Raw genomic sequence first — 25,144 nt, forward strand, 5'->3', positions numbered from 1 at the left:
ATAATAATAATAATAATTGTAATATACTGCTTTGTGGATTACCAACTAACAGACAGGCACCGCTCCAATCTGTACTGTACTGAACTTGGCTGCTTGTCTCATTCATCTCTTCTACTCGCTCCTCTGCTGCTGCTCCTCTCTGTCAAGCTCTTCATTGGCTACCAATTCAAACTCTTCACCCTCCCCTACAAAGCTCGCTACAATCTCTTTCCCCTGCACATCTCCTCACGAGTTTCCAGATACCAACCCAACTGCAATCTCAGATCTGCGCACGACCTTCTTTTGTCCTCCTCTAGAATCATCTCTTTGCATTTCCGTATACAAGATTTCTCATGTGTTTCACTCCTCCTCTGGAACCCCCTCTCCAACACATCCATCACTCTATAACCTCTGAAATCTTTTAACACTTCCTCAAAGCTCACTTCTCTGACAAGCGTACACTCTAACTTAGGCCATTCCCCTTTGACGTAAGGCCAAGTTGTACTCCTTACTAGATAACCTAGACGCGCTACACCTAGTTATACACATTGTATAATACCCTACCTATTGTTCCCCCCCCCCCCCCCACCCCATTCCTTTACATTGTAAGCTTGCAAGGCCATGGTTCTCTCACCCTTTTGTATCTTGGACTTGGTTATTGCAATTTGTTATACATTTTATTCATCATGTAACATGTGTCAATGTAATCACCTGTTCTGTATTTTGTAGCAGTGTCCATATTTGGCGTACAGTACACTATTGTCTGTAATATTAAAAAAAGACAAAGACAAATACTTATATAGCGCTTTTCTCCTGGCGGACTCAAAGCGCCAGAGCTGCAGCCACTAGGACACGCTCTATAGGCAGTAGCAGCGTTAGGGAGACTTGCCTAAGGTCTCCTACTGAATAGGTGCTGGCTTACTGAACAGACAGAGCCGAGATTCGAACCCTGGTCTCCTGTGTCAGCGGCAGAGCCCTTAACCATTACAAAATCTCATATTATGAGCCCCATGTTTGTTTCTTACTTTGTACAGCACCAAGGAATATTTTAGTACTTTATAAATCAACAACAATAATAATCTATAAACCAATGTTCAGGTAGAATGGCTTCTTCCGGCTCCTAGAAGTTTCTGTGTCCCTTGCCGTAGTTCCACTCTCACTATGGAGGGGACATCTGAAGAGCAGGTGAGAGCGGAACTGTGGTGAGGGACGCAGAGACTTCTAGGGGCTGGAAGAAGGCCCAGGTGAGGGAAGATGCATTCATTTTTTGGCCTCATGTATACTTTAAAGCGGTATGAAACCCAGCATTTCTTCTTTGCTCTAAAAATTTATTTACAGCATATTATATATTACCACCATTTTTTTTTTACTAGAACAGCATTCAATTAATTAAACACAGGGCTTGAAAGTTCAGTGCAGAGAAAGCTGGAGGCATCGGGAGTGGACATAATGGTATCTTGTGTTTACTTAATTGTATCTAGCGAGGAATGTGACACATTCTCTGACTGTGCAGAAGCTCCTGGACACAGACAGACATTCAAAGCATTTCTGCCTTCAATACAAAATAAATAAAACCTGTTATGAATAAAATGCTAAGGCAGCTCTCAAAGCAAAAAAGTGTACTTTTGGGAACTTTCTAAATGAATAATAATACTTATGCACAAATGCAAATATGATAACCGTATGGCACATAAAAAGTAGGAAAACATGTTTTTAATTGAATATTATCTCAGGGTTTTATATCGCTTTAAGATCTCACTGTGACTGCTTCATTAAGAACAGCTCCAGCAGCTTTGAAGAATCTAAGGAGTGTTTTTGAAAATATGCAGTCTCTCCCACTCAGGACCAAATCTCACTTCCTTGTTTCAACTTCACGACATTCATGTTTGGTTTCCTTCACACGTCACTATTCGTATTACATCTGCCCATGGTGACCACTTAATTCCGCATCAGAGCAGACAAACCTGACCATCTTTTGCTGCACATCTTCTATGTAGCTTTTTTTAAAGCGTGAATGCTGCCTACATTTAGCTGTTAACAGGCAAGACTGCATATTTGAATTGTAAAGTTGACCAGAACTGAGAGGGATATGAAGGCTGCCATATTTATTTTCTTTTAAAGGGGAACTGAAGTAAGAGGTATACGGAGGCTGCCATATTTATTTCCTTTTAATCAATACCAGTTGCCTGGCAGCCCTGCTGGTCTATTTCTCTGCAGTAGTATCTGAATAACACCAGAAACAAGCATGTAGCTAGTCTTGTCAGGTCTGACTTTAAAGGCTGAAACACCTGATCTGCTGCATGCTTGTTCAGGGGCTATGGCTAATATTATTAGAGGCAGAGGATCATCCTACTAATTACTGAATCTGAGAGAGCCTAAGCGCTTTGAGTCCTATGGGAGAAAAGCGCTATAGAAATGTTATTGTATTGTATTGGTATTGTTTAAAAGGAAATAAACATGGCAGCCTCCATACACCTCTCTCTTCAGTTCCCCTTTAAACGATACCAGTTGCCTGGCATTCCTGATGATCTCTTTGGCTGCAGTAGTGTCTGAATCACACACACCGGAAACTAGTATGCAGCTAATCTAGTCAGACTTCAGTCAGAAAGATCTGATCTGCATGCTTGTTCAGGGTCTATGGCCAAAAGTACTAGTGGCAGAGGCTCAGCATGACAACCAGGCAATGTGCATTGTTTAAAAGGAGATCAATATGGCAGCCTCTATATACCTTTCAGTTCAGATGTGCTTTAACTTCCCTGGCAGTATTATTATTTACAGATTTTAGGTTCTAAAAGCGGTGCAATTTTTTAGCATGCTTTCACACCCTAAAAACAGGAAACAATTCATGACGCTAGAGCAGGCATGGGCAAACGACAAGTCCCACAATGCATTGCAGGAGTCTGACAGCTACAGTCATGACTCAAAGGAAAATGCATTGTGGGATTTGTAGTTCCTTAACAGCTGGAGGGCCAAGTTTGCCCATGCCTGTGCTAGAGAGACCTGCAGCAGCCCGGCATTTACTCACCTTCCTTGGATCCAGCACGGCAATTCTCCCTCCGTCCACCGGGGGGTGCTGTAACACTGTAGTGAGATTTCCGCCTGTCATCATGACGACAAACGGCAATCTCACCAGAGGGATGCACAGCCTCCGAGGACAGGAAGGGGAATGGCTGCCGGCGTCTGGATCCCAGGGGAGGTGAGCAAAAACGCCCGCTGTGTGCTGTACTCTGCATAGAGCTCCCTACAGCTACCCAGAGTCAGACTCGGGGTTACCGCTCTGAGCTGCAGTTTTCTGCCCCGAGCCTGACTCGAGGTTACCGCCAGGGAGGTTAAAGTGTACCAGAGCTGAATAGTAAAAAGATTTTATACATACCTGGGGCTTCCTCCAGCCCCATCTGACTGGATCACTCCCACGCCGCCGTCCTACGATGTCCGCAGCTCCGGTACCGGGTCCCCACACTTCCGTCAGACGGTGCCCGTCTAGCGTAGGAGAAGTGCGTTGTTTGCATTTCTCTAGAGGGCGCACTTATTCTGTGTAGCTGGCAGCGATGACGGAAGTGCGGGGATCCGGTTCCCGGAGCTGCTGACATCTTAGGACGGCGGCGTGGGAGCAATCCAGGCGGATGGGGCTGGAGGAAGCCCCAGGTTTATATAAAATCTTTTTACTTTAGTCAGCTCTTAAGATACAGTTCTTGTATTTTTTAAATCTACTGGAATTTTTTTTTTTTTAGATACAGCAATATGACTTGATGCCAAAATGACACAGAATGTGCTTCATCATTCTATAAAGATTGTGTTTATTACACCTCCAGCGGGAGTGAGTACTGTCAGGCCGCCCGGTCAGCTCGGTGCAGGGGGAGCCACATGACAAGGGAGGAGAAGCTGAGGGAGGGGCATTCCAATGCCTCCACCAACCCCGCTTCACCTCACTGGCAGGTTTCACGGCTGTGGTGCCAGAGCCAATATGAATGGCACGGATTTTAGCTGACTTGTTCTCCACTCACCGTGATGGAGAATATTGTGGTCAGCCAACTTCTGCATCATGTCCACTGCTGTCTCTCTCTCCACAGCCTCCTTCCTGTCAATAAGCCAATCAACCACTTCCCTGGCTACAAAGCAGTTGGGATACGTCCTCAGATGGTGCCGTCTGTCTTTTATCAGCTTCTCCTCATGCAGCCGAAGCCTAGAAAACAAAAACTGTGATTTAAAATCAAAATCTGGATTGGCATTTAAGATATAAATTGACGCTAGTCTAAATTTAGGGGACCCAGCAGGAAACCTCATAGGGAAATTCTGCTAACGTGATTGGGTGGACAGCATTCTCTGGAGCTGCTGGGTTTCAGATAGGTTGTAGTAAACTAAGTCCACACTATTTAGCCAATCACAAGGCTTTGTGCTGTAGAGTGTGCTGTGATTGGCTGTATGAGGATTACTGCTGGGTCTCCTAAACTAGACCAGCACCTATAAATCCACCTTAAGGTGGCCATACACTGGTCGATTTGCCATCAGATCGACCAACAGATAGATCCCTCTCTGATCGAATCTGATCAGAGAGGGATCGTATGGCTGCCTTTACTGCAAACAGATAATGAATCGATTTCAGCCTGAAACCGATCACAATATGTGGAGCTGCCGCCCCCCCTACATACATTACCTGTTCCGGCCGGCGCAAGGCCCCGCTGTCTTCTTCTCCGCTCTGGGCTCCAGATCGTTCCTGCAGCTACTGAACTTCCTGTCCAGGGGAATTTTAAACAGTAGAGGGCGCTCTACTGTTTAAACTTCCTGCCGGGACAGGAAGTTCTGTGTAGCTTCAGCCGGTCCGGAACCCAGCACGGAAAGAAGCAGCGGTGACAGCGGGGACTCGCGCCGACCGGAACAGGTTATGTATACCCGCTGTATTGCGTCGGTCGTCGGGCATTCGAACACCGCTATTGACGCACTCCCGACCTGCCGTATATCGGAGGGACAATCATTAGGTGTATGGGCCCCTTAAGGTGGCCATACACTGGTCGATTTGCCATCAGATCGACCAACAGATAGATCCCTCTCTGATCGAATCTGATCAGAAAGGGATCGTATGGCTGCCTTTACTGCAGATTGTGAATCGATTTCAGCATGAAACCGATCACAATCTGTGGAGCTGCCGCCGCCGCCCGCATGCATTACCTGTGCCAGCCCCCCGGTCTCCGCTGTCTTCTTCTCTGCGCTCGGCTCCAACTTCACTGAGCTTGTTTAAACTTCCTGCCGGGATAGGAAGAAGTGAAGTCTGCCAGACTCAGAGCCCAGCGGAGAAGGAGCAGCGGTGATAGGCGCCGGCGGAACAGGTAATGTATTGCGTCGGTCATCGGGCATTCGAACGCCACTATATTGATGCACTCCCGACCCGCCGGCGATCGAGTGAAATCTTCCACACAGACAGGAACGACGGAAATGATTGATTTCGGTCGGAAATCAATCGTTCGGTCAACGTTTGCGCAACTATTTCACAGCAGATTCGATCACAGTGATCGAATCTGCTGTATATCCGCGGGAAAATCGTTGGGTGTATGGGCCCCTTTAGTGAGGGGTTAATTGTTGTCTCTTGGAGCACCGACTGACATACGAATTAGCAGCACTCATATTCTACATCTGCACTAACCCACTGATCAGCAGCCAACCTTGACAATCGTACCCGTCAGAAACACTGTGGAATGGCTGTGCTTAATTTGCACTTATACCTACCTGGGACTTTCTCCAATCTATCTAGTGATCACTTCTCAGCTCTCTCTGCTTTTACCTGTTTCAGCACTTTCCTAATTTTTACTAATTGTAGCTGACAAAGGAATGTAAACAAAGGATAATGTTATCACCTTTTCGGCAACAAACCTTCCACTGAAGAAGAATATGCTTTGTTTATTCCCTGGTACACACCATGCAATTTCCCATCTGATTTCAGGTCGAATGGATACGACAGTTCCAAAATAAATTCCAATCTACTTCTGATCAATTTTGTACAGAAATGATCGGAAAATGTTTGAATACTGTTCTGCCACAATTTTTTTTTTCGTGGTAGTGAGTTTAAAGTGAACCTCCAGGCTAAGAATCTACCCAGTTTCATTTTTAGCTGCACAGAAGAAAACTGCCCGGGCATTTTCCCCTGATGCTGTGCAAAGCATGATGGGATTTATGATGTTGTTGTACTCATTCTGCTGTTTTGGTGCACATTTGTTTTTTGAACTTGAGATTTGAAGCCTAGCGCGCGCAGCTGGGAGGAGTGATCAGGACACAGGACAGTTGGAACTGTGTCTCATGCTCCCTGTCACCTCCTTTTAACCCAAAAAGATGGCTGCCCCTATGAAATCACAAACATTTGCCTGTTCTTTTAAAACAGGGTGGGAAAAAGATTATATTACCCATCTATCTATCGTGTAGATTGGGCTTTATGCTGGATACACACGTTGCGTTTCCGCGTGCGACGCGGCCGTCGATACGCGTCGATTCGATTATTTCCGAACATTTCCGAACGAACTTCGATGATTTTTAGGTCGAATGCCATGTAAAGTATGGCAAATCGACCTAATGATCCATCGAAGCTTGAATCGGACATGTCGGAAATAATCGAATCGACGCCCGCGTCGCACGCGGGAACGCAACGTGTGTATCCAGCATTAGACCCTTTCATGCATTGTTGTTAAGAACCTGGTGTATTCAAAATAAACACGTAACCAATTCTACCTCTGCCAGTGTTTACAGTAAAACATACCCTATTGTCTTTTCTGTCTGTCCTATTGTCAAAAATAGCTCACATGTCCACTCCAGTTTAATCTCGTTTTTCCCCATCATCAGTGTATATGAAGGCCCATACACACGTCGGATTTTTGCGAACGACCCGTCGTTTAAACGTTCCATCGTTTGCACGTCTAATCTGGCGTGTGTACAGACTATCGTTTGGGTGATAAGACTGGTTTTCAGCGATCCGCCGGGCGGATCGATGAAAACCAGTTTTATCACCCGAACGATAGTCTGTACACACGCCGGATTTGACGTGCGAACGACGGAACGTTCAAACGACGGGTCGTTCGCAAAAATCCGACGTGTGTATGGGCCTTAAGATTCATTTGTAAATAAAGACTTCAGATGCTGTTCCATCAACTTGAGTGTTTGTGGTTCTGTATCTCCCAGCTGGAGAGAGAAAACTCACTTAGAAGGGGGGGGGGGGGGGAGAATTTAACCTGGGTTGCAGATCTGGGATCTGCTATAATCATCTTGTAGCTGCCTACGTTAAAATCGAGCTATCAAACTCTATGTCTGCTTCCATAAAAGCAGAAAGTAGACACACTGCAGATTTATTGCAGTATTTGTATCAGCTGTAACAAATACATGTTTTTATTTCAAGGTTATTATGCTGTTGCTTATCTTTTAGAGCAGAGCGGAAGCGCTGAGTTCAGGCTCTGCATTAAGCAATGTTTACTGTTTGGCATGGATATGATTTTTGTACCTTGTTTATTTTTTCATATGCTAGCAACGCTGGCTTGCTGCTGTTTTCTTGTTACCAACTATACTTTTTCCTATGAGTTATGATGTCTTGTTTGTTATGTCTGTATTTTTTGTTGTATTTCCTATATATAAAGAAACTTAAAAGGAAAAAAGAAAAGCCAGTGGAGCTGTGCAGTATTTGCCAGATGTACTATAAGGTAGATGGGCAGACCTAATGGCCGGCACCCGGCACACAAAGCCCCACTGATTTGTAGTGAACTTGTGTGCAGTCAGTTCCTACCCTGTGACGTTGTTCTAAAACAAGTAAACTGATCTCCAATGACTTGTCTTGCAGCTGTCAGATCTCACAGCTGTGTACTGTTATTTGTAAAGTACTAATCTGAGGCTAAAGTGGCTCTCACGGCAATTACGTCTCTTCATTTCATGGAACCCAGAGACCCTTCTACTGCAAAACGCAGCAAAGTATGATTAGGCTTCTGTCCTACTGCTGCATGGATGGATATCAGGGGTAATAACTCATTAGGAGAAGCTCCGCCTCCTCCATCAGAAAGACAGTCCTGGCAATTTATTCCGAAGCTCTTATCACCCCCACCTGTATTGCCATGGCAACCCCCAGCTTGGCAGCTACCAACTAGGCCACGACTGCCGAATCTGGGGGTGGGCCATGGCAGCGAAGTGGGGGGTGGCCAGAGCTTCTGAAGACTAAGGCTGGGTACACACATGGCTGTGCGTGAAAGGTCACGTTTTCTGTCATGTGCGTTTTTTTGTGTGTGTATTTTGAGGTTTTTTTCCCGCATATTCGTTTTTCAAGTGTTTTGTGTGCGCTTTTATGCGTTTGCGGTTCACATATACAAAACGCATATGCATTTTGCATGCGTTTTTATATTGCGTTTTATGCAAATCAACAGGAAGGCAACAGGAAGCCAAAATGCGTTTAAAAAAACGCATCTAAAAACACATACAAAGCGCAATACATTGCGCTACCATTGACTTTCATTATGTGCATTTTTTATACTTTTTTTTTTGAAAATAATGCAACAAAACCAGCGTTTTAAAAAAAACGCACGTTTGAAAACGAATACAAGACGCATATTTTTTGAAGTGTCGCATTGACTTCCATTAGTGGCAAAAACGCAGCGTTTCTGTAAGTGTGCTCCCAGCCTCAAGAAAAAAAAAAAAAAGATTACGGTGTCTTCACCGGGGATGGGGGGGGGGGGGGGTCCCGACATTAATGAATTACGTGCCAGTGGGGGAATAATTAACCCGGATATTAACCACCGGTACTGGCAGCATTAAAGGTGCCCATTTATCCAATTTTTTGGCCAGACCTACCATTTGATTCAATAATTTTAACTAATTGGATAAAAATCGATGCTGCATCAAGCAGGCGGTAACAGCGTTTGATATCAAGATGATCCGGCATACACGACACACCCGTGCCCGGTCCCCCTAACCCCCCCGGTGTAAAATGTTCCCCAACTAGTAATTATGCCCATTCCAATAACTGGTGCTAGGTGGCCTTCACCCGAACTGCACACACATGGCCACACACCCCTTCCCTCCCCGCGCTTAGGGCACAGCTGCAGCCTTGCACATGCGCGCTACTAGCTCGGACAGTTTCCTGTCTGCAAACCTCATTGCATTGTGGGAAATAATGGCTGCGGCTGTTTCCAACTGCCAAGCAAGCAGTATCTTCCTCTGTGCATTTATAAACAACCTTAATGCCTATCACATTGTTAGGGGGTGTGTTTATAAATAATGGCAGTTGGTGCTGTCTTTTTTTTTTTTTCTACAAGTATTAAAGATGACGACGTGCAGGCAGATTGTGGATCAAACAATATGAATGAATCACATGGCGAATATCAATCGTTTCTTGATCGAACTTTTATTTTTTAACTTCTCACTTTGCAATATTTTGATTTATTTTTCCCCCAATACTATCTTTAGGTAAAGTTCCTCTTTAACTTCAATACAAATAAAAAAAATCAAGCATAAAACACATCAGCGACTCTGCGCATAATTTGGCATTATCTGTTTTTGACTCGTCTTGATGTCCCCACAGGGCCGCCTCTCCCCCCTCCCATCTCAGAGATCACTAGTCACACTTCAGAGACTTTCTCCTGTTAATTATTCATGATAAACACTGATGCATTATTTAAGAGGAACTGAAAATAGCCTAATAAATAAAATTGCTTATTTTCTTACAATATTAGTTAATAGATTAGTCAGCGTATGGCCCATTGTAAAATCTTTTCTCACCCTGATTTACATTCTGAAATGTATCACTGGTAGGGACATCTTTAGGTGTGCCAGGGAATCTGTGCGGAATGTTCGGTACTGAGAGTTTTATGCACGGAGGGAGATACTGGTTGCTTGGCAGTTGGAAAAAGCCGTTATTTCCCAGAATGCAACAAGGTTCACAGACAGCAAATTGCCAGGACCATAGTCATGACATCACACTGTGGGGGGGGGTTTCACCACAATATCAGCCATACAGCACTACCCCCCCCCCCCACCCCCCCCCCCCCCCCGATGATCTATTCAAGAAAAGGTAAAGATATATCGTGGGAAAGGGGGTATCAGCTACTGATTGGGATGAAGTGCAATCCAGGGTTACAGTTCCTCTTTAAATCCAGTTGTGACGGAGTCCCTAAACAAACAAGCCCAATTACCACCCTATAGTCTGTTTTTTAGGGTTGTCCAAAGTGAAAGGGAATGGTCTGAATATGATCCAAGAAGAGAAATATAATGTGAGGACCGGACGCCGGGAGGGTTAGCGGGGTCTGCAGAGAGAGGGAGAGCTGAGGAGTGTTTATTATAGGAGGATGTGGAGGTCAGGCATGTTATGAGCTACTGGCTGGAGATGATACACACAGCGCTCCGCAGCTAAGTGCAAACATCCCGTCTGCTATGGGAACATGAGCCGTGTGGTACCCATTACAGCGCTGGAGCAAATCCATCAACGTTTTGTTCAAACATAATGTGGGATACTGTTTTCAGGCTGTGTTCGGGACCAAAGGACATTGCTGGTTCCTAGAAGAGCTGCGACTCCCCTGAAAAATTAAATCGGCACCTCCTACTCAGGGCCGGTTCCTAGACTTTTTTGCTGCCTGAGGCAAACTTGTGAGGATGCCCTGATCCCGCCCCTCCCTGTGTTGAGCTGCAGTATGTCATGTTCTTGCATGACATACTGCAGCTCAACACAGTAGCACACTGGCTGACTGTGAGTCTAATTCTCCTCCTACTCTGACATGCAGTTGGTATAAACACACAGTACTAAACCGCTGTCCCTGTAATTTCTGCGCCTGATGCAAATGTTTCACCTTGCTTCATGAAAGAACCAGCCCTGCTCCTACTTCCTCCTATGATATAGTACTGACATTTTCTGCAGAACTTTAGAGTACATGGTAATGTCACTGACTGTCCTCAGAGGAGCTCACAATTTAATCCTACCATCCTCCTAATTTGTTTAGTCGACTCAGACTCTAGGCCTCAATTCACGGAGCATTATCAAACGTTTATCAAACACTTTATCAAACGTTTGATAATTTACCTCATGGGTAAAATCTCACTAAGGTGTTATATATTTGTTGAACGTTTTATCGGTAAAACATTCGATAAATATATAACACCTTAGTGAATTTAAAATGAGATTTTACCCATGAGGTAAATTATCAAACGCTTGATAAAGTGTTTGATAAACGTTTGATAATGCTCCGTGAATTGAGGAGCCTGTGTCTGTCACTCACTGCTACTTTCAGCTGTTGCAATCCTACCAAAGTCATAGTCTGATGTCCTAATATATTATTATGTATTTACACTCACCTAAAGGCGTTTTACAGAGACCCAGCAAATCAAGTCCGAGTTAGTCCTTGAGAACAATGTCATTGCTGGGATAGCAAAATTAAAGGATACCCAAAGTGACATGTGACATGATGAGACAGACATGTGTATGTACAGTGCCTAGCACATAAATAACTATGCTGAGTTCCTTTATTTTGTTTCTCTGTCTGAAAGAGTTAAATATCAGGCATGTAAGTGGCTGACTCAGTCCTGACTCAGACAGGAAGTGACTACAGTGTGACCCTCACTGATAAGAAATTCCCCTTTTTATCTCTTTCTTGCTCTCAGAAGCCATTTTCTTCTAGGAAAGTGGTTTATAGTTGGAATTTTATTATCAGTGAGGGTCACACTGTAGTCACTTCCTGTCTGAGTCAGGACTGAGTCAGCCACTTACATACCTGATATTTAACTCTTTCAGACAGAGAAAGAAAAAAAGGAACACAGCATAGTTATTTGTGTGCTAGGCACTGTACATAAGCATGTCTATCTCATCATGTCTTATGTCACTTTGGGTATCCTTTAAGAAGGACACACTAAGGGAGGGGGAAGGGGCTCTGCCAAAGGCTTACAATCTAAAGGGTGGGGAGGGACACATAAGGTAGGACTGTGGAAAAGGTGGTTGTCCGAGTGCCCATTCACACTAGAAGCGCTTTTCTGAGCGTTTTACGATTAGCATTTTTTTAAAATTGCTCCCATTCACTTTCATTAAAATTACAGTAAAAAACGCGGAAAAATCGCTGCGATTTCGCGATCATGTACGTAAAAATCATGGCGATATTTCCGTGATTTTTTACTGCGATTTTAATGAAAGTGAATGGGAGCGATTTTAAAAAATGCTAATCAATCGCAAAACGCTCAGAAAAGCGCTTCTAGTGTGAATGGGCCCTGAGAGTGTTGGAGTGTGGTAGATGTGGGGTAGGCCATCTTAAAGAGATGTGTTTTGAGGGCTTGCTTGAAGGTGTTGAAGGAAGGAGCGAATCTGAGGGGGAGTGGAGGGGAGTTCTATAGGGTGGGGGCAGCTCTTGAGAAGTCTTATAGGCGTGCATGGGATTGAGAAATGCGTGGGAAGGTCAGGCAGAGATCATTAGAGGACCGGAGGGGGAGGGGACATAAAAATCATCTTATAAGTTTGTTTTCACTTCAGATTCCCTTTAAATCAGGTTAGAGAGAGGTCTATTGCCTGCTCACACACTGCACTGCAATTTCCAACAGGCTTCACCATGAAATCTATTAGAAATCGTCCTAGCTCAGCGCGCCGTCTGGCAGGCCAACACCCCAAGCTCAGTAGCCGATAAAATTATCAAATCAGGTCAATTGACCCGCAAAATCAAATAGGTTTGGGCACCCTAAATCAAAAAAGGGAATATAGTAGGGATCTCTATATTTCCATTGCAGCAAATAGAGAGTTCATTTTTACTCAGCATAATGTTGTCATTTGAGTCTGCTTAATACTCGTGCGTGATTTTAGTGACAGGTGCACTTGCTATCTGGTACCACAGGCTGCCCAGCTCACTCTGAACTTGGCATTCGTACAATGCAGAGAGAACAGGCAGCCATACTACGGGGAAGAGAAACTCACTCTGTCGCTGGCTGTGTGCCAGGTGACAGCTATGCCCATTAGCCCTTCAAATGGAGATGTAGAACAATGGCATTTATATACTGCAGTTCACTGATTCCCAGAGTCACTTACACAAGAGACAAGGCAAGAGCTGCTGGCTGTCACGGGTGGTGATCTGTAACTCTCCAGAAAGAAGAGACTTCCCCCACCTTCTTACCACCACCGGGGCGTATCTGGGTAATATAGAGCCTATAGCAAATACTGAAATTGCGCCCCCACCCCTGGTCGGAGCCCCTTTACCCTCTAAAAACTGCTTTTCTCTTGTGTACATGTGTTATGGTTGCCTGTGATTTTTGGCTCGGGATATTGCTGAAGTTACTTTTTGGAAAATATCTCCTATTTCCTCTCTGTCACTAAGCCAAGTGAGGCCTACATACATAAATTAAGTAGCCCTGTTCTCCAAATAACAGAATTGATCTTGAGTTCTGAGTTACAGGGAGGCATGGGGTGTAGCACAGGGGCAGACATGGCACCCATGGTGCTGTGGCACCCATGGCATGAGCCATGCCTGTACCCCTCTAGATACACCTCTGTACCACCACCAGCTTGCTTCCCCTCCAAAAATCATCCCAAGACAAGTGAAAAGAAATAAATCTTAAAAAAAAGAAAAGAAAATCAGCCAGATACTTAAAGCGGAACCGAGATGAAAAACTAAAAATAACAAGTAACTTGTCTATATAGCTTATCTAAAGTTTAGATAGTTTACACAGCAAATCTAGCTGCAAATAGCTTCAATAGAATATGATGATTTCTTCCTGTGATACAATGACAGCAGCCATGTTGTTTGTAAACATTACACAGAAGAAGGCTTAGCTGCATCTTCAGCACACAAAACTTAATCCCCCCTCCTCCTCCCCTCTGCCTCTGAAATCTCTGGCTAGTAATACCTCCCCCTCCTCCTGCCCAGACTGAGCTCCCATGAGCCCTTGCTACAGTGCCAAGGCTCTCTGGAGAAGCTGTGGGCGAGGCTTGTTTAGTTTATAGGGAATTAGAGTATTAAAACAAAAAAGTATTTGGCTTGAGGAATGCCCTGTAAACAATAGGAAAGGAACACAATTATGCAATGAGTAAAAGTTCATCTCGGATCCACTTTAAAGGGGAACTTCAGCCTAAACAGACATACTGTTATTAAGTTACATTAGTTATGTTAATTAGAATAGATAGGTAATATAATCTTTTACCCACCCTGCATTAAAAGAACAGGCAAATGTTTGTGATTCATGGGGCCTGCCATCTTTGTCATGGGGGCAGCCATCTTTTTGGTTGGTGACAGGGAGCATGAGACACAGTTCCAACTGTCCTGTGTCCTGATAACCCCTCCCAGCTGCACACACTAGGCTTCAAATCTCAAATTCAAAATGTAAAAAAAAAAAAATTGCACCAAAACAGCAGAACGAGAACAACATCATCAGAAAACCCATCATGCTTTGCACAGCATAAGGGGAAAACTGCCCAGGCAGTTTTCTTCTGTGCAGCTAAGCAGATCGATGGCCCATATTGTTGCACTGGATCTCATGGTGCAATAATGCATTTAGATCGATTTTCAAAAGATTTCATTCTGAAATCTATTGGAAATCTGACCCTAGTGTGTGGCACACATCAGACAGATTCCTGTCAGATCTGACTTGACAGGCATCTGCCAGAAATCTATCTGATGGTCGAATCTGCTGCAATTCTATAAGTGTATGGCCACCTTTAAAGCCATAGCCCCTGAATAAGCATGCAGATCAGGTGCTCTGACATAAAGGGAACCTGAGCAGGATGCAAAAATGTCAAAATCAACTTACCTGGGACTTCCTCTGCGTCATCTGGGCTCCCTCCGTTCTTTTGCCGGCAACTCAGTTAGCCCGGCAACTACAGGAGGAGTCGTGTGCAACTGCGCATGTGCTGCCCCACCGCGCGCTCTTCTTGCTTTTGTGCCCATTGCTGTGAGCGTTCTGTGCACGTGCAGTTCTGGAAATAATGAACCATGCGTGTTCAGAACGCTCACAGCGGTGGGCGCGCAAGTAAGGCGAGCACACAGAGAGGCAGTGCATGTGCAGTTGCACACAACTTCTCGCGAAGTCGTCGGGCTAACGCAGCCGCCTGTGGAAGCGCGGAGAGAGCCCAGTGGACACAGAGGAAGCATTTTGGCATTTTTGGGTCCTGCTCAGGATCCCTTTAAAGTGAACCAGAGAGCTGAGTCATTATAGCAGGGCCAGAAGGGAGCAGGCTTGGGCTTGAAAAGGCATCAGAGAAGACAGACTTAGCTATAATGATTCCTGAGCAAAGCCAACCTGAATGCTCAGTCGGGGAGTCTTATCAGAGGTGATCACAGGCAGGCTGAGCAGTGAAGGATGAAACAGAGAGCAGGGTAGGTGTTTTCTCTAATGTTCCCACTGATATATATGGTAAAATGCATGAGGGTGCTTTGTCTCTGGTTCACTTTAAGTCTGACTGAATTAGCTGCAAGCTTGTTTCAGGTGTGTCAGTCAGACAGAACTGCAGCCAAAGATATAAGCCGTTTAGCCAGGCAACTGGTATTGTTTAAACACTTCCCGAATGTCCATAGGTTGCAGTAAGTAGATCAAGAGGCTTCCCTCTTGTTAGGCAAGTACTGTATGTGGTTTTTTGACCTGAAGTTCGCCTTGAGTTTTAATTTACAGCAAAATCGATTCTAACCAATTTCTATCATGAAGTTGTAACAAATAAAGGTTCCTGTGTCCACACACACACAATTCCTCTAATGTACCTATTGTATTACTAACACTGAGCTTGCTTCTGGCAAATGCCATTATGCTGTACCTGTCACCTGCTGCCCAGCAGATCCCCCAGGTGTGCTCTTTACATACTGTCAATCACCCTGCTCTCTGCAAATCTACCTTGCTGCCCCGGCAACTAGTGAGGAAAACTCTCAAGTTCTCAAAACTGAAACAGAAGTAAAAATAAAAAAAAGAAAATGCTTAAAGTGACACTGAAGCGAAAAAAAAAAAAACCCTCGAGATGTATTGAATTGTACGTGTAGTACGGATAATTCATAAATTTGTAGCAAAGAGAAGAGTCCCATATTTTTTTATTTTCAGTTAAACCTTCAGTAAAACCTTATCTGAAGTCGCCTTTCACTGTTCGATGAATAAGTGCTTCAGAAAACAGGACTGTATTCGACCCAGGGGGTCTCAGAGAAGCTCTTTTGCATAGATAAAAACAAAAGTTTCTTAACTCTTCCTGTACTGGAAACAATATGAGACACAGATCTGTGCTACTAATGTTCTATTCTTAGCTGTACTACACACACAATTCATTATATCAGAAGTTTATTTTCACTTCCCTCTAATGATGGGCATACACAGCTCGTTTTCCTTATCTTTTTCCATTCACTGCGATCCGGAATTGAGCAGTGAAACGATCGAGCGGGAGATCGGACATGTCGGAAATTATCTATCGAGCCATTTTAATGGGTCAAAAACGAGCCGTGTATGCCCAGCATAACAAATTATTTAGGCCGCTTGCACACTTGCAGACTGCGTTGCCCCACGATATGCTTCCTTGCTGAAAGGGCAATGCAAGTCTATGAATACTTGCACACTTCACGCGATACAACGTGGGTTGGCTGAAAGTATCAAAGTTGCCGCATTCACGATGCAAAGTCTGCAGGGCTTTACCGCATGATTTGTGCCTAACGTATGGATTATGCGGCGATGCAAGTCAATGGGCGACAGCGGCAGTGTGCATGACGGGAACGTGGTGCAATGTGGACTGACGGGAATCCCAGTGATGTACTTCGTGCCCAGCAGGCAATGCGGCACTAGCCGGGGGGTGAGCCTATGCATATGGGCGGGCCTATGGTGCAGGGTCATATGAAGGCTGATTTACGCTGCAAAGCTCACGTGCAGACCTCATGTGTGCAACCAGCCTCAAAGAGACCCTGTAGTGACATATAGTAAATAAATGTATTTATAATAAATGTATATATGTGTCTGGCTCTTATAGTTTGTTGGTGCCAGAAGAATGGGAGTTGCTTTCCCAGCACAGAGCAGATCACCTGGCCATGCCCACCTACTCCCTCTGCTAAGAGAGATTATCTCTTTGTGGTCAATACTGCATAAAACACCACATACTTACCTGGGTAGAGCTGCACTTGCACATGAAGAGGAGCATGGCCTGAATATTCCAGAGGGTTCCATCAAGCTGCGGTGGGGGCCAGGAGAACAGCAAATTGTTTACAGAGATGGGATGGCTTCTACTAAAAAGAAAGGGGGTATCAGCTACCGATTAGAATGAAGTTGAATCCTTGGTTACAGTTCCTCTTTAAACTCCCCTTTCCAAAGAACTAAAGTCCTGACTGTGACCCTATTGTGGGCCCTCTGACCCTCATGAAGTCATGTGACAGGCAGCCAGGTCAGCATTACCTCAGTTTACTCAGTCAGGACATTCTGCCAGGTCCTGTTATTAACGATTGGTTACACAGGGAGGCCGGTGCAATCCTCATCAATATTCACAAGTCTGACAAACACGCATTACTAACTACCCCCTAGGAAAACTTTTTCCAACAAGCTGAACTTTCTCCTTAGATCGTCAGCCTTGTTCTGAGCCAGCGCTGCACAGCAGTACGTCCTGCCTGCACGAGGCTATGTGTAGTGAGAGGTGCATCAAGAACATCCATATCAAACTCCGGCCCTTGGGCCAAATCTGGCACTCAGAGCCATTAAATTTGGCCCTCAGGCGGTTTCGCCACTTTGTATTATGTTTGGCCCACTCTAGACCACAAGGGAATATATATTGAAGGTGAAGCCCTAGAACACCAGGGAAGCCATTTGGGGGAGGTAGGGGGAAAGCACTAAACACTAGGGAACTGTATGGGGGAATGAGCACCACTAGACGGCAGGGAACTGTATAAGGGCTGGAGGAGTCCATTAGACACCTGGAAACTTTATAAGGGAGGAAGGTAACCAGTAGACATTGAGGTTGGCCTGAGACTTGATCCCAGTGTTCAATTTTGGCCCACTTTGTATTTGAGTTTGACACCCCTGATCTAAAAAGTGGTAGATGTGGTGGAGATTGAAGGGGGTGGGGCAGGGAAGCAGTAAACTGCTGCAGCCAATCAGAATTCAGCTTCAAGAGCCTGGCCATCATTCTAAAGGCCTTTACCCACTACACAATTTTTCAGGTGACCAGGGATTTTTTAAAAAGTAATAAACGATCATTTCCATGCGAGTGCCGCTATTACACGTGTGCCATTGCGTGTACCCACCAGCAGGAACATGGATTGGGGAACGCTCAATGTCGGGGGACCTTGCTAAGATCCATCTTCTTGCTTCGTGAGGCGAGTATTTAGCTTAAAGAGAAACTGTAACCAAGGATTGAACTTCATCCCAATCAGTAGCTGATACCCCCTTTCCCAGGAGAAATCTTTACCTTTTCTCTAATAGATCATCAGGGGGCTCTGTATGGCTGATATTGTGGTGAAACCCCTCCCACAGTGTGATGTCAGCACCAGGGTGCTGACATCCCAATGTGGCAGCCTTGTTGCATTGTGGGAAATAACAGCCGTTTCCAACTGCCAAAAATGCAGCCTCTCCATCCAGTGAAATCACCTGCCAACAGTAAAGATGTCGCCATGTGATAAATGTCAGAATGTAAATCCGGGAGAGGAAAGATTTTACAATGGGCAAACACTGACTAAATCATTTATACATAATTATTGTAAAAATGAAGCATTTTTTTCATTATGTTATTTTCACTGCAGTTCCTCCTTAAAGAGGAACTGCAGTGAAAATAATGTAATAACAAAAAAGTGCTACATTTTTACAATAATTATGTATAAATTATTTAGTCAGTGTTTGTCCATTGTAAAATCTTTCCTCTCCCTGATTCACATTCTGACATTTATCACATGATGACATTTTTACTGCTGGCAGGTGATGTCACTGGAAGTAGCTACCGCTTACTTTTTTGCCAGTTAGAAACAGCTGTAAACAGTTATTTCCCACAATGCAACAAAGTTCACAGACAGGAAACTGCCAGGATCATGGTCCTCACAGTTTCCTGTGGGAGAGGTTTCACCACAATATCAGCCATACAGAGCACCCTGATGATCAGTTTGTGGAAAGGAATAGATTTCTCATGCAAAAGGGGGTATCAGCTACTGTTTGGGATAAAGTTCAATTCTTGGTCACGGTTTCTCTTTAAGGCCTGGTACACACCATGCAATGTTCACTTCAGTTCTTATTTTCGATTGAGTAAATGCTTGGACTGGGCAGTAGAATAAACAGACTGCTGATTATCAGCTACTGACTCTAAGCTTAAAATCGATCCTTTTCTTAATCAGAAGCAGATCGAATAGGCTGGAAAATATCGATTGAAATAGATTTTGCAGTGAAATGTATTGGAAATCTGTGTGCAGTGTATGGATGGAGTCTGATCAGATTCATGAGAATACCCAAGCAGCACGGGGTGACCCAGAACCGCTAGGAGAAGGAACTAAAAGAGACCGAGAAGCCCCCCTACTAAAAAAGTAATGCTCTGTGTAATTTGCATTCATATAACGGAAGGCATTTGCAATTAATCAGCTTTAGGTCCGTTTTACACTTACTGCGTCACTGCATCCAATTGCAGTGCGTCATGGTGATTCCCAGCACTGTAACTTGCCTGTATATCCCCAAAGTGAGCCATACTTTCAATAGAAAGTATGCCTCAATTATTTTTGTTTATTTGGCCACACCATGGCTTTTCGATTGCAGTGCGATCGTTCCAAATCATACCGCGTCAATTGTAAAAGGAACCTTAAAGTGTACCTGAGACGTTCTGTCAGATTTTAACTGCTTACTTTTTTCGCTGGAGTCGTCCTTTAAAGAGAAACCGTGACCAAGGATTGAACTTCATCGCAATCAGTAGCTGATAATCCCTTTTACATGAGAAATCTTTTCCTTTTCACAAACGGATCATCAGGGGGCTCTGTATGGCTGATACTGAGTTGAAACCCCTCCCACAGTGTGATGTCCGGACCATGGTGCTGACATCACACTGTGGGAGCCTTGTTGCATTGTGGGAAATAACAGCTGTTTCCAACTGACAAAAAAAATCCAGCAGCATCTCCTTCCAGTGACATCACCTGTCAGCAGTAAAAATGTCACCATGTTATAAATGTCAGAATATAAATCAGGGAGAGGAAAGATTTTACAATGGGCAAACACTGACTAAATCACTTATACATAATTATTGTAAAAACGAAGCCCTTTTGTTCATTACATTATTTTCACTTTAGTTCCTCTTTATGTAAGCAACTGTGGTTTCCCATGATGCATCACTGCTGAATATGTAAATTATCTCTATGCCCCTGAAAGCCAGGCTGCACATGCTGAACCTCTGATGTATAATGAGCCTATAGATTATAAATATTACAGAGCCACGTCAATCCAACATGCAGACAGCCTGTTTCGGACCTTCTGATCAGATTCCGCAGGTCCAGAGGATGATTTGCTGGCCTTTATCTGAATAATGGCAATCTTTGTCGACATTTCCCACCTGGTTTCCTGTGTGAAGGTTCACTCAAGTGCGGTAATAATACCTATAGATACCGCGTGGTCCATTCGGAGTCTAAAGCTATTGCGTCTGCTGTTAATGGAAGGTCCTCTTCCATAGAGCATGTTATTAAATGTAATGGGCATAATGTTGTTTACCTTGTGACTTGTACAGCCTGCAATCTGCAGCCTGTGGGCTTTGCTATCAGGCCAATTACAGGACTACGTATTGCAAAGCAATACACAGGCTATTTTTGTACTACAATTTATATGGCCAATGTGTGGCTGTGCTTGTGAAGGTCACATGGTGACGTGTTCTCCTGGTAAAGGGGGGGGGGGGGGGGGGGTACAGGGGAGCTCCTAGGAAAAACAAACTTTATTACATTTTCCAATTAATGCTGCGTATCCACTAAGCTAAATTCACTGCATAACTCCCTACTGTCCCTCTTTTGGAGGGACAGTCCCTCTTTGGGAACCCTGTGCCTCTGTCCCTCTTTCGGGACTCATGTACAGATCTGTGTAAATATGTGTATTTTATCTACAGAAAAATGTGTTTAATTGACTCTAAACTTTATTTCTGTCCTGTAAATTGATATATTTCTTATTTTCAAAAAGTGAACTGAGCACCATTTTTAGCACCCAGGACATCTCAATAGCTCATGAAAAATGCATGCCAACAATATGTCTCATTATTATAGTGGATCCGAGGTGGACTTTTACTCATTGCATAATTGTGTTCCTTTCCTATTGTTTATAGGACATTCCTCAAGCCAAATACTTTTTTGTTTTTATTTTAATACTGAATTTTTCATATAGCCTTGGCAGTAGCAAGGGCTCATGGGAGCTCAGTCTGGGCAGGGGGAGGAGGAGGAGGTGTTACTAGACATCGATTTCAGAGGCAGAGGGGAGGAGGGGGGATTAGGTTTTTTTCACAGTCTGAGTGCTGAAGATACAGATAAGCCTGCCTGTGTGTAATGTTTACAAACAACATCAGTGTTCTCCCCAGAATTTTTTTCCAGCTGGGTGGCATGAAAAAGTAGCCGGGTGGCATGAAAAAGTAGCCGGGTGGGGCGAGATGAAAGAACGCAGGGCCAGTGCTTCTCTGCACATTTCTGCTTACAGCAGAGGTGGAGTTGAGCCGATGACAGCCGGGTGCTCACCAAAACTAGCCGGGTGGAGCACCCGGCTAAAAGAGCCTGGGGAGAACACTGAACATGGCTGCCCTCATTGTATCGCAGGAAGAAATAATCATTTTCTATTAAAGCGGTTTGCAGCTAGATTTGCTGTGTAAACTATCTAAACTTTAGATAAGATATATAGACAAGTTACTTGTTATAGTTCGTTTTTCATCTCGGATCCGCTTTAAAATAAACCCCCATTTTACCTTATATTTTACATTCAAAGTAGTTTTGTTTGCCTACTTCAGCAGTCCTGCCCATCCATCCCGGTGCTCCAACAATCTAACCTACACCGTCGACCTAACCTACATCCCATAGACTTTACTATCCCCTACCCTTCCCTAACCCTACTGCCTATGCATTTGATAGTTAATGTAGGAAGAATCAACAGGTAGGTTATTTCGTCGGCGCACCAGCCACAGAGATTTCGGGAAGCTAATTGTTTTATTGAGGTCATTACCAAGAAGTAAACAATACCTTTTCATCAACAGAGGGGGTGGGTAATTAGGACAGTTTCTTTCAAATAGATTGTGTGTGTCAATGTGTCAAGAAAGCAATTCTGACTTGTATAAATAAGGAATGTGAGAAGGGGAGGGGATAACATGGCAGCTTCTATGCCAGGAGAAGTTACAGTCAAAGAAAATGTGCTTAGTTCCCTGTAATAGGAAGGAAGGACAACGAACCAGGATAGAAAGGACCACTGTGGTTTGAATTATAAAACAATATACTTTTCTTATAAAATCTTTAGGGTAAGTGTGACTAGGGGTGTGGCAGGGGCATGATTAGGGTTGTGGCAGGGGCGTGGCTTAAGCATCCCTCTTTCTTATCTCTAAAAGTTGGGAGGTATGTCACTGTGTTTCCCTGCATGCCAAATAAGGGTCCGTTCAGATCACAAATGCGGATGGCCATGCGTGCGGAACGCGTGCGGACCGCAACGCGTACGAACGCATGGCCATCCGCGTTTGTGTGCGTTGCGTGGCTGATCCCATCACTGAAAAGTGAATGGGACAGCCACGCGTTTTAGCAAAATCTGCGTGCAGCATGCGTTCCCGGACCGCACAGGTCCGGAACGCATGCAGTGTGAACATCAGACATTGCACTCTATGCAATGTCTGATGTCATGCGTATCGGCCACCTGCACGCGTTTCCAAAACGCGGCTGGAAACGCGTGCAGTGTGAACGGGCCCTAAGTCTGTGAGGTGACATCTGTGAAAAGTCTTGGGGGTGAGAGGTGACCATGCTGAGAAGAATTTACAATATATACTCTCTACAATCTCTTGCCGTGGGGTTGCACGGACAAAGTAGGGGGCAATATAACTAGTCGGGAGGGTACAGTGACTCCTGTATAAGTCGAGGGGGGGGGGGGGGGGGTGTGAGATGAGACATACTTTTGAGCACATTTCTTGTGCTCAAAAATTTGGCTTATATACGAGTATATACAGTACCCACTGTAAAATCTTTCCTCTCTCAGATTAACATTCTGAAATTCATCACTGGTGGTGATCTTTAGTTCTGCTAGGTGATCTGTGTGGAATGTTTGCTAGATGAAAACACTATGACCAAACAATCTCTATTGACCCCTCCTTTCTCTGCACAAGGTAATATAATACCTAAAATGTAACTTAATAAGTCATATAATAAAATAGATTGGGGCTACTGAACCATCACTATATACCAATTGGGGGGGGGGGGGGGGGGGACTCCACATATATTCAATAATTGGACACTATGACCACTATTGCCCTATGATATATGTGGAGAAAGATGAACCCTAAGGTTTCACATTAGCGTTTTTTTGCGGAGCCGACCGTACGGATCTGGCTATCAGTATCAGGAAAAACTGTCGGTTTTTAGAGCCAAGTACCTACTCTCACACAGAGATTAACTTTCTGGACACCACCATATACATCAGGGGTAGCAACATACAAACCTCTGTGTATCGCAAACCTACAGACCGTCCCACATACCTAAGATATGACAGTTTTCATCCCAAGCACATTAAGAACTCTATAATTTACAGCCAAGCTATAAGGTACAACCGGATTTGTTCTGACAGGATGGACAGAGACAAGCACCTGGATCACCTTAAGAACACTTTCATTAAACAAGGTTACAGTCCTCCCATGGCTGAGGCCCAAATCAGGAAAGCCAGCAACATCCCCAGGACTGAACTCCTGAAATATAAGTAAAACCAGAAAGAGGAACGTGTCCCTTTGGTTGTCACCTACAACCCACACCTGGAAATCTTAAGGAGGATTGCTAAGGAACTTCATCCCATTTTACACAAGGATCACAGACTGAGAACGATATTCCCTAAACCTCCACTCTTGTCATATCGGCAACCACACAATCTAAAACAGATGATTGTCAGGAGCTCTTTGAATAGGCCTCAACAAAACGGAACATCACCCTGCCGACAAAAAATATGTGGGACCTGCAGACACATTTACTCCACTGACAGGGTAACGATACCAGGTTCACAACAGGAGTACAGAGTACAAGGTAAATTTTCTTGTGGGTCCACCAATCTGGTATATCTGATCATGTGTGCTAAATGCCCCAATGTTATGTACGTGGGAGAAACTGGACAAACTCTGCGCAAACGTATGAATGGACACAGGCACACTATTAATGATACCAAATCTGGGCTCCCAGTTGCTACACACTTTCGGTCCAACGGACACAGCATGGATGATCTTCGTGTCACTGCCCTGAAGGGCGGCTTCAAAACGTCAAATGACCGATTAATAGCAGAAACAAAATTTATAAATTGTTTCAAAGCTGTGCAGAAGGGTCTGAATAAGGACAACAACTTTCTATATTGGTATGAGATTGATGATATATGAACTGTCTCAGCCACCCTAGCTGAACTTGTGAACTAAGAATTTACGATACCTCTGGGTCAATCCTAATACCAGGTCTGTGAGCAATAAAGTAAACAAGGATCCTTATCTTACCCCATTTAGATGGTCTGTTTGTATTAAGGCATCTTAATGATGTATTTATGCTTGAAAAAAATATCTGTTTTTCCTTTTGATGTTGCATGTATATAAGCTGTCTGTACCACCAGCTTGCAAACTAACAGGATATAAACCTGACGAAGGCTGCAAGGCCGAAAGCTTGTTTATTCTTATTCATTTGTAGTTAGCCAATAAATGGTATCATCCTGATTTAAAATTTCTTGTTTTTAGAGCCAGTGTGCTGTAAACTGTCAGTTTTCTATTTGTTACTATGTAGCTGCAAAACCTTCCGTTTCCGTTCCGCTGAGCAAAACGGTCCAGAAAATTAGGTCCTGCAGCATTTTTTGGTGCGTTGAGCGGAACGGACCACGGAACGGTACTGCTGGTTCTGGCGGCAAGCGCAGATGTGAACCGGGCCAGCTATGATCCGGGGCTAAGACCACCCATATAGGACACATATTAACGTATAAAATGGTCATATAATCTGGTGTCTCTGGCTATAATACTCCAAAAGTTGCAAGCTGTCATATGCTGTCAGTGAACTGCAAACTTGGCTCTACAGCTATTAAAGAGAACCCGAGGCGGGGTTCT

The 25,144-nt window shown here is 44.2% G+C and overlaps 1 protein-coding gene across 5 annotated transcripts in view; it reads right to left on the reverse strand.

Annotated features, from left to right (window-relative positions):
- Positions 1 to 25,144, reverse strand: part of DEPTOR (DEP domain containing MTOR interacting protein) — a 153,040-nt gene that overhangs the window by 61,310 nt on the left and 66,586 nt on the right. For all 5 annotated transcript variants that reach the window (XM_068234933.1, XM_068234930.1, XM_068234931.1 and 2 more), the window contains one exon: positions 3,984 to 4,162. In XM_068234933.1, coding sequence (XP_068091034.1) covers positions 3,984 to 4,162 — 179 coding nt within the window. The remainder of the gene's footprint in view (positions 1 to 3,983; positions 4,163 to 25,144) is intronic.

This window comes from Hyperolius riggenbachi, chromosome 5, assembly GCF_040937935.1.
Source record: "Hyperolius riggenbachi isolate aHypRig1 chromosome 5, aHypRig1.pri, whole genome shotgun sequence".
Classification (NCBI taxonomy): domain Eukaryota; kingdom Metazoa; phylum Chordata; class Amphibia; order Anura; family Hyperoliidae; genus Hyperolius; species Hyperolius riggenbachi.